The 15,279-nt window shown below is 30.3% G+C and overlaps 1 protein-coding gene across 19 annotated transcripts in view; it reads right to left on the minus strand.

Moving 5' to 3' along the window:
• Positions 1–9,320: 9,320 nt before the first annotated feature.
• The window catches only part of LOC132713852 (collagen alpha-1(XIII) chain-like), a 46,840-nt gene continuing 40,881 nt past the window's right edge, over positions 9,321–15,279 (minus strand). For 15 of the 19 annotated variants that reach the window (XM_060696546.1, XM_060696538.1, XM_060696541.1 and 12 more), the window contains 5 exons: positions 13,855–13,944; positions 13,280–13,324; positions 12,790–12,873; positions 12,301–12,394; positions 9,321–11,440 (listed from right to left, as the gene is read on the minus strand). In XM_060696546.1, coding sequence (XP_060552529.1) covers positions 12,323–12,394; positions 12,790–12,873; positions 13,280–13,324; positions 13,855–13,944 — 291 coding nt within the window. In that variant the 3' untranslated portion in view covers positions 9,321–11,440; positions 12,301–12,322. The other 4 variants (XM_060696543.1, XM_060696545.1, XM_060696547.1 and 1 more) reach the window with 4 other exon arrangements.

The following is a 15,279-nucleotide window of genomic DNA, read 5'->3' on the forward strand; positions in this document are numbered from 1 at the left end:
CCAATTTGTTAAAATTTTGCAAAACAACAGTGATAGTCGGCCATTTTGTCGAAATCGAAAGTACAAAACATACACCGTACTGTTTCGTTGTTCTGGTCCCCTACGACTACGTTCGCTGAACAATAGACAACAGTAACCAATAAATTGATGGTTACCGTTGTCTACTGTTCCTCGCACGTAGTCGTAGGAAACCAGGAGAGCGGAACAGTACGATGTATGTTTTGTACTTTCGTTTTTGACAAAATGGCCGACCATCAACGGAATTTGGAAGATTTTAACAAATTGGAGTGTCCGAGTTAAAATGTAAGTTATTTAAGATTGTATGTAAGGTAGATGAAGAATGTTAACAATTTTCTAAATGCACGATGTGTAAAGAGTAGCAAAATAGCTTGTATTGTTACAGAACTCGACATTTTGGTTGTTCCACAGCGTGTCCTAGTAAAGCTCCGTAGCGTTACGGCGACTAGGTGACCTTTTCATAGTAATGGTATATAGGAAAAAAAAAAATTTTTTCAAATTTTTTTTTTCTTACACTCAACCCTAAAATAGTTATTTTGATGTGTTTTTTTTTCAATTTTTTTTTTTTTTTTTTTTTTTTTAAAATTTTTTTTTTTCAATTTTTTTTTTAAACTTCATTTTTTTATATGGGCACCAAGACTGGACGAGCACCTGTGAGGCCAATGACCATTCTTGGGGTTGCCGTACGCAAGGTGACTGTACAACGATATGATGAAGGCCCAATATACTAAGTAGTTGTTTTGTAAAGAATTGTATTTTGTGGTGGGAGGTCAATGACCAAAACATATTTGTTATGATAAATAAAACAGGACAGGTCATTCTGCAAGAATATAACGTAGGCATAAACAGTATTAAATTCTACGTATACAACGCTATATATATATTGCCTATTTGGTAATCTGTATTTGATATTATAAGTGTACTGTATCCTTTTCATTGTAAATAGACATACATGTATTCAGGTATTCCTACTTGACATGGCGTAATCCAGAGTGTATGTAGAACCCGCTGTTAAAGGTAACTTGTAGATTTTTTTGACATATTTGAATTGATCTATCTTTCAGAGACAATGGAAATCTTTATTACTTATATTCTAAGTTCGGCTATTATGATCTCTAGCCTTTTTAGCTTGCTCAGCAGGCGACAAAAATAAACAATCGTCTTTTTGTCAAATTTGTCAATAGTTCTCCTCCAATGGTCAAATGTCAAGTATTTTTATACACTTTTACGCGCTATTGAAGCAGTGTGATTGATCTACAATACTGATTGCGCAACTTTGAAAACATTACAGCTGATGCATTCACACTTTCTTTATACGCACACGATATCTGCATAATCAAGAGTATTAGATTGTTCCCTGGGGACAATCTGCTTGTAGAATTCGTCTTTGATATACACTTAACATTCTTTTTAATATTAAGTGTGACATTTGACATTACTGAATTGTTTCTTCAGCTAAATAGTTTTGTCTGCCGTTCATTTTATTTCTTGAAATTTGTTTGATTCAAAGCGTGAAGATTGCTTTTGTTTTTAACTTAAGTCTAAACTATATTTTATAACTGTCTTAAGCTGGCTTTAAAGCCCTGCTAAATAAACACATTACGCCAGATTTATGACATAATATTTTATAAAATTAATGTTTATCAAATTTATCTACCTGTATCCGATTAAACTATAACAAATAAATGAAGATTTCGAGAACCCTCAGTAAAGAACAACTCACAAGCTATAAAAATCATTTATCTTAGTCATAATATTTTGATTAATATTATGCCATAGCTAGATTCTGAGACATTTTTTTCTGGGTCAGAGGATACATAAAATGGTGTACGGACATAATCCCCTTCGGACAAAATCCCCTTCATGTATTTTTGCATATCTGGACATAATCCCCTCCATGGATGGACATAATCCCCTTCATGTGTGAAAATTTGAAGTGGACAAAATCCCCTTCATAAAATTGCTACCTAGGACAAAATCCCTCTCGGAGGAATTTTCGGTTTATAAAGGGGGTATGAGAGCTTAATGTATAAATAAGTAGAAAATATTTCAGCAGAAAAGCACATTCAATTAGCACATTTTAATCACATCAAAATTGCTTTGTTAAAGCATTCATAACAATCAATTAATTAGTGCAGTGATCTTGGTTTGATTAAATTATCACTTTTTCATCAAAAGAAATGGTAACAATGGATAGTATATATCAATTAGAATTATCAACTTATACAATCAATAAAACAATTATTGGCTAATAAAAATGTTTTTCATACTAATCAATTTAAAATAATTAAAGAAATTGCCTAATCAAATATGTGTTATGCAGTTGATAATTTACCATAATTTTAATCAAAACTTCTAAACTAAATAACTATTGATACATAATTTTAAATAAAAAACAAAAGTTCATTATTCATCAATTTTTAGGAAGTATAATTATACGTCAATTTTTATGGAGCATAATAATACATTAGAAACCTATGAAACAAGGGGATTTTGTCCGGGTAGTGAAGGGGATTTTGTCCAGCCTTGCAAAAACATGAAGGGGATTATGTCCACCCATGAAGGGGATTTTGTCTGGGTAGGCGAAGGGGATTTTGTCCGAAGGGGATTATGTCTGACATTCACATAAAATAGCATAATATCTCAACGTGCGTATTACATTTTGCCGGACTACCTCATTCCTCCTATATGACCGATGGTTATCCTTTGTACATGAATTAAATTAGATATGATACTATATTATTCATGAAATCAAGCCGTATTCTTCGGTTAGTAATTGTTTCACTGCCAGTTTAATTGTTCAGCACAGTCGTACAAAATATCACTACCATGATTGTCAATTATAGCAGGAGCATGTGCTTGATAAATCCTTTGTGTTCCGAAATAAGCACAGATGAAGACCTGCATATATCGGTTTTGTCACAATAGCTGAATTTTAAATGTAAATGTGCACGATTTAGTATGTCAATTGATACAAATTATATCGATACCTCATTCTATAATCGATGAATATAACATAATCAGTTGTCAATATTGTACATAATCTAATTAATTTACACGTATATTTTATTTAAGGGGAGTGATGGCCTAGCGGTTAATGTGTCTGCCTCTCAACCCAGTGATGATGGGTTCAAGCCCTACTCGGGTCACGACCATGCTTCTCCATATGACACATATGAGTAGATGACATATGCAGTACTTGTTGGTTCCGGGAAACGGACTCGAAAGGGATTCATATAAGTTGCAAGAACTTGTTTCGCAATCGAGCTTAAATGAATATGTTTAAATTCATATTTTATAGGTAATAATGAACTTGAAAATCTGAAATCTCACGAAAGAAAACTAAGAAACATTTGAAAGTTTTCATATAAAATTAACAATCTTACATGAGATCGTAATTAAGTTGTGAAAATAATACTTTTAATGAGCATAATAATCAGAAAAAAGAAAGAAACTAAAATAAAACGAGTCATAGTAAGTCAGTAAAATACATTATCACACACCCGTGCCGATTTTGCGACTCCGTAAATATGGTATTGCACGGCCGTGCATATATTTTGACGTGACGTCAATTATACAAACATAGTGTAAAGAGCGCTAAATGTTAGCGTTACAATATAGGCGCGTCAATGAAAAATGGCTCTTATTTCACTTTAAACGGTCTTTATTTTGGGTATGTGATAAATAGAATATTGAATGAGTGTAAGTTCCATACTGAATTTATTGCACTCGTTAAATAAAATAATATTATGCTCGCCAGAGGCTCGCATAATATAATTTTATTCAACTCGTGCAATAAATTCAGTATGGAACTTACACTCATTCAATATCCTCTATCTCCGTGACATGGAAATGTACTTGTATAGTTTGTGTATAGTATTATATTTGATCTGGTGAAATTCTGCTTCAGTCGAAATTTTGATGGACAACAAATTGATGACACTCTTACATCTGGGTTAGGACATGATTGAGTGAAAATTCCGGATCGAAACCAACGCGATAAAATGATGTGATTTTATATATATTATTAAAATATATCTAGTGTATGCAGAAAACTACGGTGGCATAAAAGTGACATTTGTAAAATTATTTTTTGTTTAGTTTTTGATACTTATTTTTTTTTTGGTCACTTTTATGCCACCGTAGTAAACTGTAATTTACTTTTTCCTCAGTTACTGCTATACTGACAAACTTTATTAGATGGCATGTCATCGCTCATTTATGTAACGTTGTAGAATTTTGCAGACTTGTAATGTTTGCTATTCTGTATTGAAACATATTTTCTCCTAATCAAGTAAGTGATGTCATTTACAGGGTCGTGTATATCGGTATGATTACATCAGATTTATTTATAATATTAAATTTCCCACTGATGACTAAGGCTTACCTCATATCCATGTTTAGAAGAGAAAGGTAAAATACCGATGTCACCTTTATACTGATGTATATACATGCCTCTAAGCGCACGCAGCGTTATATTGAATATGTAAAAAGGAATGAAAGTAATTGAACGTTTAAACATAAAGAAACATAAATCATGTCTTCAACAAAATGATTTATGATTACAGCACATTTTTTTTACAGCCATACTGCAGGAACTTTGGGTTTGATACGCATTTAGGTAAAATTATTATAGATATAATGCATTTTGATATTTTTCTATAAAATACACAAACATACATGTATGAATTAATATAAAATTTGAACATTTCTTCATGATTAATCTAGTCACGATGTATTGTTCGTTATTGTATATAGTTACTTGTTACCCGTCACAAAATTCGATCAATCTTTTTAGTATTCTTTATAAAGAGGGATGACGTATTCGTTCGATCGCCATACATTTTCCTGCTTTCACATCAACTCGATATAGATTCTACATTCAAGGTTAAGCTCGCGGTATAAAGATTGCACTCATTTCGCCAAACATGTAAGACTAAAGTGCTTATCCATATAACATGATCATCAAGTGACATAAAAACATATAAAACAAATTAAAACCAATTCTTTGATGTCCAGAAAATTTGCACGTGAAGTAATACATGCACTTGTAATAATCAAATAAGATCGAAACCAAGTTTACAGGCTATAATAAAGGTTATACTATAACACTGTTAATTATGTCCGCGTATAATGTACGTATGTCTTCAACTTATCTTTGATGAGAGATGCTTATAACCTGAAGAAAATAGTACTGAATGGGAAATTATTTTAAAGATAGCAAAATGTAAACAAAGTAGTATTTTGACTACCATACAAAATACTAATTTTAATTTTGACAGAATGCAACAGAAACAAAAGATGGCTCAGCTTTACGGCCAATAAGTAACCCTTTAAGAAACATAAATAAAAAGCTGTTAAAATTAAAAATGATTGCATTTCTGAGGCTTAATACGTATTTAACCTACAAACATAAATGAAACTCTGCATAAATTATATATTTAAATGTATATATTAAACTTATTTTTGATGATTCAGGACCAGTTGTTTAGTCGTTAAATAATTGTACCAATATATACTTATAAAGACTACTATAACAGGAACGTACGCTAACGCCACCTTCTTGCAAATCATCGCAATGTACAAAATATAAATTGTTACATCATATCTTTTTTCGTGAAGAATAAAAATTACCGTATGACATTTAAACAATGTCACAAACAAAGTATGACAAAAAGCGGTAGGTGTCGTCATATATTATATATAGCAGCGTGAAATTGGTGAAATTTGTATTTATACTTTAAAATAATATAATTGTGTACAGCAAAAACCTCTGTTGACAACGTTGTATAATATGTCTCTATTGCATCTGTGAGGAACATAATATTATAAACAAGTGAACATACGTTTTACTTGCCACCAAAATAATATGACCTTCTGAAGCTAATAGTCATAGCTTATGTGGAAATCTAACCACACACGCGATTTTTGTCATGCATATTGTATATGCAGTCCTCAAAACGTATTCAAGATAATTTAGTTGCAACATGAAATATACAAGTAGCTAAACCCATAATAGATATAACTGTTACTTTATATTGATTCAAATTTTGTAATCATGTCTCGTTCAGGGATGTTTTCCTTTCATCATTATTTCAAATCTGAGACCCTGAGACCACTGTATTTTAAATTTATTTATATATACATATACGTATACATTATGTAACCACATGATGTGAGATGCACCTTTCATATCAGCTGATAATTTTCAAGGTTAAATCATACTGTCATTGTTTTGTCCAGACATCAAACAAATGCGCTCACTATACAAGCATGTAAATTATTTGCTCATTCCGTTTCATTATTGAGGGCTATCACATATATTTATACAAGTTTTTTCTCTCAGAAGGTAAATAAGTGAATCAGAAGTAAAATACTAATAGCTATTAGGTAGTCACTGAGGCCGGACCAGTCGTTCAACTAAGGAGATCACCTGACTTCGCCATTAAAACCATATCAATTTTCCCCAACAAAACATGGATATTTTTACTGGACTTTTGCGATACATAGTGCAAACATATAGACCATATTAGTAGAACATTAAATTTGTTGAAAAATATCAGGTTTGCTTATTTGAAGGAGATATCAACTTTTTATATAGATAACCAGAACAGAAAGACTAGATAAAGAAAGTAAGACATTGGTTTATTATCGGAAGTGGGTAAATGACATTATGAGTAACGTTCTATATTTTGATAATAGTGCAACATTTACGTACACGTGTACCACTTTACGTCAATGCCGTGCAAGTACACTTTATATCCAAACTACATGTATATGTATGTATTGGAATATTCGTTATTCTTAAAATGATAAAAATACATAGTGATAATAAAACATAATCGTGCACAAAAGTGAGTGTATATCAAAATCCCCTTGATCATAATCCCCTTGGTTGAAAAATGACATAGTGATCGAAATCCCCTCAACAGAAATGACCGGGTGTTCATAATCCCCTTGATGGATAGTCAAAATCCCCTTGGCAAAAATGATGGGGTGGTCAAAATCCCCTCAACTTGTGAAAAACAACCCCCTTTACTCAATATTAGCTAGTGTGCAACAAATTTGCCTTTAAAGGTGTTTATCATTGCAAAGATTAATTGATTGTTTGTTACATATAACTATAATTGCAATGATTAATTATAATCAACTATCATTTATTTGTTTGTATTTTACAATTTTCTCAGCAATAATAACATCAATAAAGGGTGTCATTATTAACTGGCTGTGACAAACATACACCTTTTAATTGTTTGTATGCTTTTCTCTTTTTTTTTCAGCAATTCTTGAAGCAGTTGGTTCTTAAATTCATTGAACTAAAAAGAAAAATAATTTGAACAAATTTAAAACTTTATTATCTAGTACTCAGAGTAGCATTTTAAACAAAACCTCAAGATATATATATTTAGCTAATGTTAAAAGAAATATGTAATGACCATATTGCATTTTTTCACCATTTTTTAAAATGAGTTTGTAATTATTGTTATACCTTGTTAACAACTTCCTGCATTGTGTTGATATTGTAAAATAATACAAAAGAATTAAATAAGACTAATGTCATTTATTGACTAATCAATTATTAAATGTATGTATTATCTACAGCTGTAACTTTATAATAACATACTTTTCTCAATTGTACATTATATCCGCCATACAGTTGTGTATTGGCGATGAACATTGTATATGTTTATGCCAAATAAATATTGAATTGAATTGAATTGAACTATCATTTATTTGTTTGTATTTTACAATTTTCTCAGCAATAATAACATCAATAAAGGGTGTCATTATTAACTGGCTGTGACAAACATACACCTTTTAATTGTTTGTATGCTTTTCTCTTTTTTTTCAGCAATTCTTGAAGCAGTTGGTTCTTAAATTCATTGAACTAAAAAGAAAAATAAGAAAAGAAATTATTTGAGGGGATTTTGACTACCCACTGAGGGGATTATGACCACCCCTTTATTTTTGCCAAGGGGATTATGATAACCCTGTCATTTCTGTTGAGGGGATTTCGATCACTATGTCGTTTATCAACCAAGGGGATTATGATCAAGGGGATTTTGAGCGTCTCCCGAAAGTATAATAACAACATCTATGTAAATTACTTTTTGGTCTCTACCCTCTCTGGTAAGTTCCGACTGTGATGAATATCTATGATACGACACTGTCTTGATTTTACTAGCATGTTGCAAATATTGCAATTTTAACAGCAAAAGGCGTCAAATCGTCTAATATATGTTTGCAGCTACAAATTATCGTCTGCTAAAACCTCGCCATGATTGACAAAATAAATGCCTCTTGTCATCGATTCTGCTGTTTTTGACAACTCATTTGTAACTTTCCTGTCGAAATTATGATGTACAACATTTTGATTATTGCTAATCTCTCTTTTTGCAGACACCATGATTTAATCAAAATCACAAAAAGACGATTTGAATGAGAATGTTCAAGTTATAGATGAACATTTATTTCAATAATTGAATGTAAAGGCGATGGCTTCGTAACAGACAAACGACTAACAATTTTTGATAGTCAGAATTGTATTGTATTTTGACACACTAATGTTGTATAATTCGGACACTGTTTAAAACTTATCACATTTTTATCTGTCAGTGACATACGTTTATGTAAGTACTTTTTTATCATTTCTGATAAAACGAATCAAGGTTAAATTATTCTAGTACCACGGTCAAACATCGCGTTTGCTCGAGTTTATGTACAAGGTCATTACAACGCAATGTAAAAGATTATTAACTAGGAGAAATTTCACAAACTAATACAAAAATAAGGGAGAGGAACTATATAAGTTTTCTTTCGTTCTAATCCCTTTCAATTTATGTAACAATTATATATATATATATATATATATATATATATATATATATATATATATATATATATATATATATATATATATATATATATATGTAAAATATTGAAATAAATATGTTTAAACTAATACAAAAATAATAACTTTAAAATGTATATATATATATATATATATATATATATATATATATATATATATATATATATATATATATATATATATATAAAATGTAATATATGTAAAATATTGAAATAAATATGTTTAAACTAATACAAAAATAATAACTTTAAAATATAACAATCTGTCTATACACAGGAAAAAGTTGAATTTCATACAAGTGTAGGTGAACTTTGACTCACCAAACTGGCTGTATATTTTATGTTTACTAAGTAATTATGGAGTGTTGGTATTTTAAAACATTAGCTGATATACTCAGTACAGATCGAAAAGATAAACAACAAATATTAACTAAATTTACAAATTTATTACAAAATACAAAATATACAGACATTCTGCTTAACATACATTATGAAACATAACCATGTGATATATTACCCAAGTATATATTAATATAGCGAAATAAACATGTATAGTGTTACCATAATCAGTCATTGACTTTTGTAAAATATACATTATTTACACAATTCGGAGTGATCTCGGACTGGCAAAACAGGTCAATGTTATCATAATACTTGATCATATGATTTTAAATATATAGTTCATAATTCAGGCATACTGTAACCGCCTCAATGTCTTATAAATAAAAAGGCTGTTAACATTTTTCGTGTTTTGCTTTCCATGCATATGCCTGTTATATGGAAACTTTCATTAAATCTGAATTTGTAAAACAGTTTGAAGTTGTCGTCTCATAACTAAAACAATAAATATGAGTCAGAGTGAAACAGAATTTTATTTCGATGCCTGAAATTGTGTTTACAATTCAATAATAACTTTAAGGTAAGGTATTGTCTACAGACAAGATCATTTCTTGTGAGAACATGGTTGTTGTACTTTGCATAAACAATGTGAAGGTGTAAAAATGTAGCTTCAAAAGTTCATATTTCTTAGATTGGAAACTTATATGTTTGTTAATCACCAAGAACCACCAAGAATAATGGAAACTTTTGTTTTTGTTTATCACCAAGAATATATGATCTAGATCTACAAAAACCAAGTTAATACTAATTTAGTCATTTTAATGACACGAAAAATTTGCAAAATGAAGCAGTCATATTGGACAAACCAACTACAGAAGGACAATAGCAATGCGACTATTTCAGTGATCACTGAAAACTGCGTGTATCAAGGATGCATTTATTTTGTTAACTGAATTTCTGTTTAAATGGTAAATGATAGGTCATCCTAAACAATGACAGTGCTAACTGATGTAGCTGATGACAATATGGAGAATTTATATATTGACACTTGACATAATATGGTACACGTTGAAATAATTCATTAAATACAAAATGATTTGATATATAGGACATTTAAACAATCAAATGCCTACGTATGATCAAAAAAGGTTATTAGGCCATTAGATTTTAATTTAGTTGATAAGGAGTCAAAAGCCAATGTGTTTGTGAAATTAAGCAAAATACTGACAAAGCCAATATTTATATATATAAGTATGACACAAGTTTTACAGTAATAAACCTTATGTATCTAAAAAACGAAGTATGTGAATATCAAACTGGTTATTTTTTTCTCCGAGTAATATATAACATACATACATGTATTGTAAAATATAAATGGTATGCAAAACTTTCTTATGTCACTCAGGAATGACACAAATTAAAACATTTATGTACATGAAATACAACAAAATATACAACTGACAAGGCGTATTTGAATATAGACAAGTTGTTAGACATTAAAGTTGTTATCATCAATATTTCTTTACTCCAACAATATTGTGATTTGAAGTCATAAGTAAGTAAGGTCAACTGAAATTTAATGTCTACGTACGGTAATAATTGCCACAGCTTTTTTTTCATTTTTGACATAACAAAAAGTATTCTAACGAAAACATTTGGAAAAATGGCCCTGTTTAGTTGATACATTCAGGCACATTTTAATTTATCAGATATCTTTGTCGTAAAAACTAACAATCTTTGCATCTTAAAACACGTGATTTCGTATTTTTTTGGTAAGCTCTCATGAAAATAATGGACTTTGTTTGTTTTTGTGATAGCAAAAGAAGTTAACTAAATGCACAATATCTCGGTTTCGGAACAAAATACAGACATAATATTTGGTATGACCTTACATTTTAAAAGCTTGATTTGCATTTATCGAATATGATGTCAAAACAAATCTGTCGTCATAATCAATTACAATTCTGAACACAGAGTTATTGTCACAGATGTTAAATGTTTTTATCCTGAACGACAATTTGTCTGTAATGTATATAACATTTTGAAGATAGCATACAAGATAGGTAGTAAAAAATATTATTAAATAGAAATATGAAATTTGGCATTTTTTAATATGCACATATATATGATTCTAGATAAAGAATCACACTACGAAGTTTCTTGCCATTCATTTGAGGTTCTTGTATGTAGTATCTGTATTTTTCTGTTTTCACTGTAAAAGAAATTGACATGCCATTGACATCCAGTAAATTATAACAATTATTAGACTATCTTCTTCGTGTAATTAGACGAATGACATAGATAGTCGCTTACAATTTATGTTCATATATAGGACACAGAAAATAAGTAGCTGAACTAATCTGCTGTTTAAACCACATAAAAGAAATAAGTGCATATCATAACAATAGCTATAAACATAATGATACTGCAGGTACTCTAACAAATTCCGGTAAGTACACGTTTGATATCAGTACCAATATCAACATACAAAGAAATGGACAATTTTGAAACTGCATTGACATTACAATTAAATAAAAAGTCGATACAAAACCACCGATCGGTGCATTATAACTGAATGTTTTATCTAAACAAAAATGCGTATAAGGAAACGACCAATATATTTAGCAGATAGTTAAGGATCTTTAGTATATTGTACTTTAACAACGATGTAGATTTAATTTAAGTACACAAGGGTTCATTGGTTAAGTACAGACTCTTGATCGTTTATAACTTTCACACAAGCAATAAAACTGGTACACTGTACTTTTATACCATATCTGTGTCAATGTCATAATGTCATGATAACTCACATTAGTGTACATCTCAACAATCCCAACGGACATTTCTCAAAATATTACATGTTTGACCATTGTTTAAATCGTGCAGATGAAATCGAAATTGAGCATGTACAATTCCTTTTCGTATTAGTATATCACTTGTTAACTTACATGCCCATGCAGGAAGGTCATGTTTTTAGCATTTTAACACACGAAGTTATATACTTTAAGAACATAACAATATAATAGTACTTGGTCATAACTACGAGAAATCATTTTAATCAATCACACCTACAGATAGTTAATATTTGAAGCTATCATGGATTTCGTCCAGTGAGTGAACAATCCTCTCCAAAAGGACATGGTCGGGAATCTAGAACCGGCACACCCTGTAGAAAACATGCAAGGAGCAACAATAAATTAACAACATGCAAACTGTTACGATTGGTTGTTTGAATAAAGGAATACAAAGAGAAATACTGTCCAGCTTATGGTATTCCTCGCTATAAGTTCTATTTGTTAAAGTATAAAATTGATAATTTTGTACCTGTTTAATAGTTATTGTACTTCTTCACGTTTGTATAATTACTCTGTCCACGTTCAATAGACAAGATGCAAATTAATGGCGGACAGTTATACGAGAATAGATATATTCAGGAAAATATGATCTTTGTTTTCACGTGACAGATGAAAGGGTTAGGAGGAATTCTAACTAAACAATTAGACTGGAAGGAGTAGGAATCCTATAATAACATATTAGTGCGTGCAACCATAGCAGCAATACCTTATTTGGCATTTCGTATTGGCAGCCAGGTAATGGAAAACCATCTTTGCCTAGAGGACATGGAGCATCTAAACCTGGAATACCCTGTGGACACATGTTAAAACTATCATCTGCTTCTTTACAAAGCTAAGTTTCGTATAATGACATACATTTAATCACTGTTTATGGAAAGGACGATGAATGTATGAAGTAATATTCTCATTTTCTCATTCGGATAGACATTTATTCTTGGTAGGGTTTAACTCAAAATAACATAAATGGAATTTCAGGCATCTAAGAAGTGCATTGTAGAATTAAAGCAGTGGCAGACTCATTTTTATGGAAGATAGTGTGAATGCATGCTGCACATACGCCCCCTAGCACCAGTGTAAGCCTTATCAAATATATTCACAAATCAAATGGTCTAATGCTTTTCAATTCTAAAATCATCTATAGCTGTGTTCATACCAGTTTATCTATACTATCACTCATATAAAGTAAAAAAAATTACCGCTGCGCCCATATCTCCTTTCTTTCCTCGTTTTCCTCGCTTCCCCTGCAACAGAAACACAGGCCAATATAATGGTAGTACTGACAGTATGAGTACAAGACAGCTAACCTCCGTTACATCATTTGAAGGACAATTCATTGAATATTGAGACTGACCAGATGCTCATTAATTGAATTAAGTATACAATCAAACGGTAAGTAATTGAGTTGTATAGATCTTTTAATTACAAAAGACATCTGCCGAGAGATGTCCAACTGAATGCGCACGCAAGAAAAAAACTGTATATACTTGGGATATTTTCATTAATAATAATAATAATAATATTTATAATAATAATAATAATAATAATAATAATAATAATAATAATAGAAACTTTTTTAGTTGAAACATTATCTAACATTTCAAAATGTCAGTTACCAAGTATTCTAATTTTTCTTCATAGGCCAATCCTCTAAAGTTTAAACGTATGTGTTATCCATATGATCTGTATGTTTTGAACAATCATTAACTAAATTAGTAACGGAGGACCATGTTGAAATGGTCATAGCAATAAAGTTAGTACGCGTTGAACTTACGTCTCGGCCCTTGTCGCCCTTTTCGCCTTTCTCACATTTGCAAGAGCCATCTATTGCTGACGTCACTGGCCCGGGAGGTCCAGGTGGCCCCTATTTATGTAGAACAAAGATTAATTATTTAGAATTGGCTTTGTATCCTAACAACTTATCAAATATGAATGGTATAAATAGAACATTTGTAGAAGCCACATTTTATATAAACTAATTAGATTAATAATCCTGATCGTGATGTTATTGTAGAAAGTGTATTATAATTAATAAAGATTTTTCCAGTTTATAATATTCTTTATATACGAAAAAAAATGAAAATTTAACAACGAAATTACCTTTAAGTCATATACAAGATGTAGTTATAAACACATTTATGTTTTTAAAGACTTATTTGTTATTTACAGTACATCGATAATTCAAACAATGATATTTGTATATAATACATGTTTGGGATTAGAAAGCAAAGCAGGTAAAGATATAAAAAGCAAATGCAAAGTAATATATTGAAATATTTTATTCCATTTCGATGCATTATGCCTAACAACATAATGTGCTTATCAACCAAGAGTGTGCAGCCCATACAAACTGACTTCTTTAAACTAACGTAAAACTAATAACTTTTAGAATGGGAAGATGGTTTATTGTAACTTCATTTATAGAACAAGTATTATTGGTGATAAATCTTTAATCATTCTAAGATATGTTCTATTTTAACAAAACTCTATTATTTTATTAATTGTCAATCAATCAATCAATCTTCAGAATGGTCTCTTGTACAAATCTCTAGTAAAAGATACTTTAGTCACTTGTTTATTTTATTTTAATATGTACTGAAAAAAAACTTGCAACCGTATTTTTAAGCAATATACTAGTATATTGATAAGAAAAGAGCACACAATTCATCTATACATAACATGACGATAGTCTTTTTATCAACAATTTCTCGAGCATACTTAAAATAATTTAATTTACAACAACGAATATAGGATTGACATTTTGCATTCACAGGCTACACATCTGAAAAGAAATGAAGTGAAAAATGATTTATCATGCACGTTTTACAGGCAACATTTAAGGTAGCAATAAAAAACATTCGGTAATTTACTTTGAAATGATTCAGAAACATGCTATTGTACTATCAAGTTTCCGCTGAAAGCAGTGAATTTTACATGCTTTGTTGTTTCAAGATTTTGTTATTATTTGGGAAAACGTGAAATGAATTTAAGGAGAATGTAATATTTGCTGTTTTGAAGATCACCAATATCATTACATGAATTCGATAATGAATGAAATAAACAGATTATAGAGCAAATAAAGTTATAAAATGTTTTAACATTTGTCCATGCAAACGGGCATTTATCTTTGATGATATAGCATTAATGTCTACACTAAACACTACAACAGCCAGATGAAGTTAGCTGGTAAATAAGGCTC

The sequence above is a fragment of the Ruditapes philippinarum genome, unplaced genomic scaffold (assembly GCF_026571515.1).
Source record: "Ruditapes philippinarum isolate M1 unplaced genomic scaffold, ASM2657151v2 ctg587_1_1_1_1, whole genome shotgun sequence".
NCBI classification, from domain to species: domain Eukaryota; kingdom Metazoa; phylum Mollusca; class Bivalvia; order Venerida; family Veneridae; genus Ruditapes; species Ruditapes philippinarum.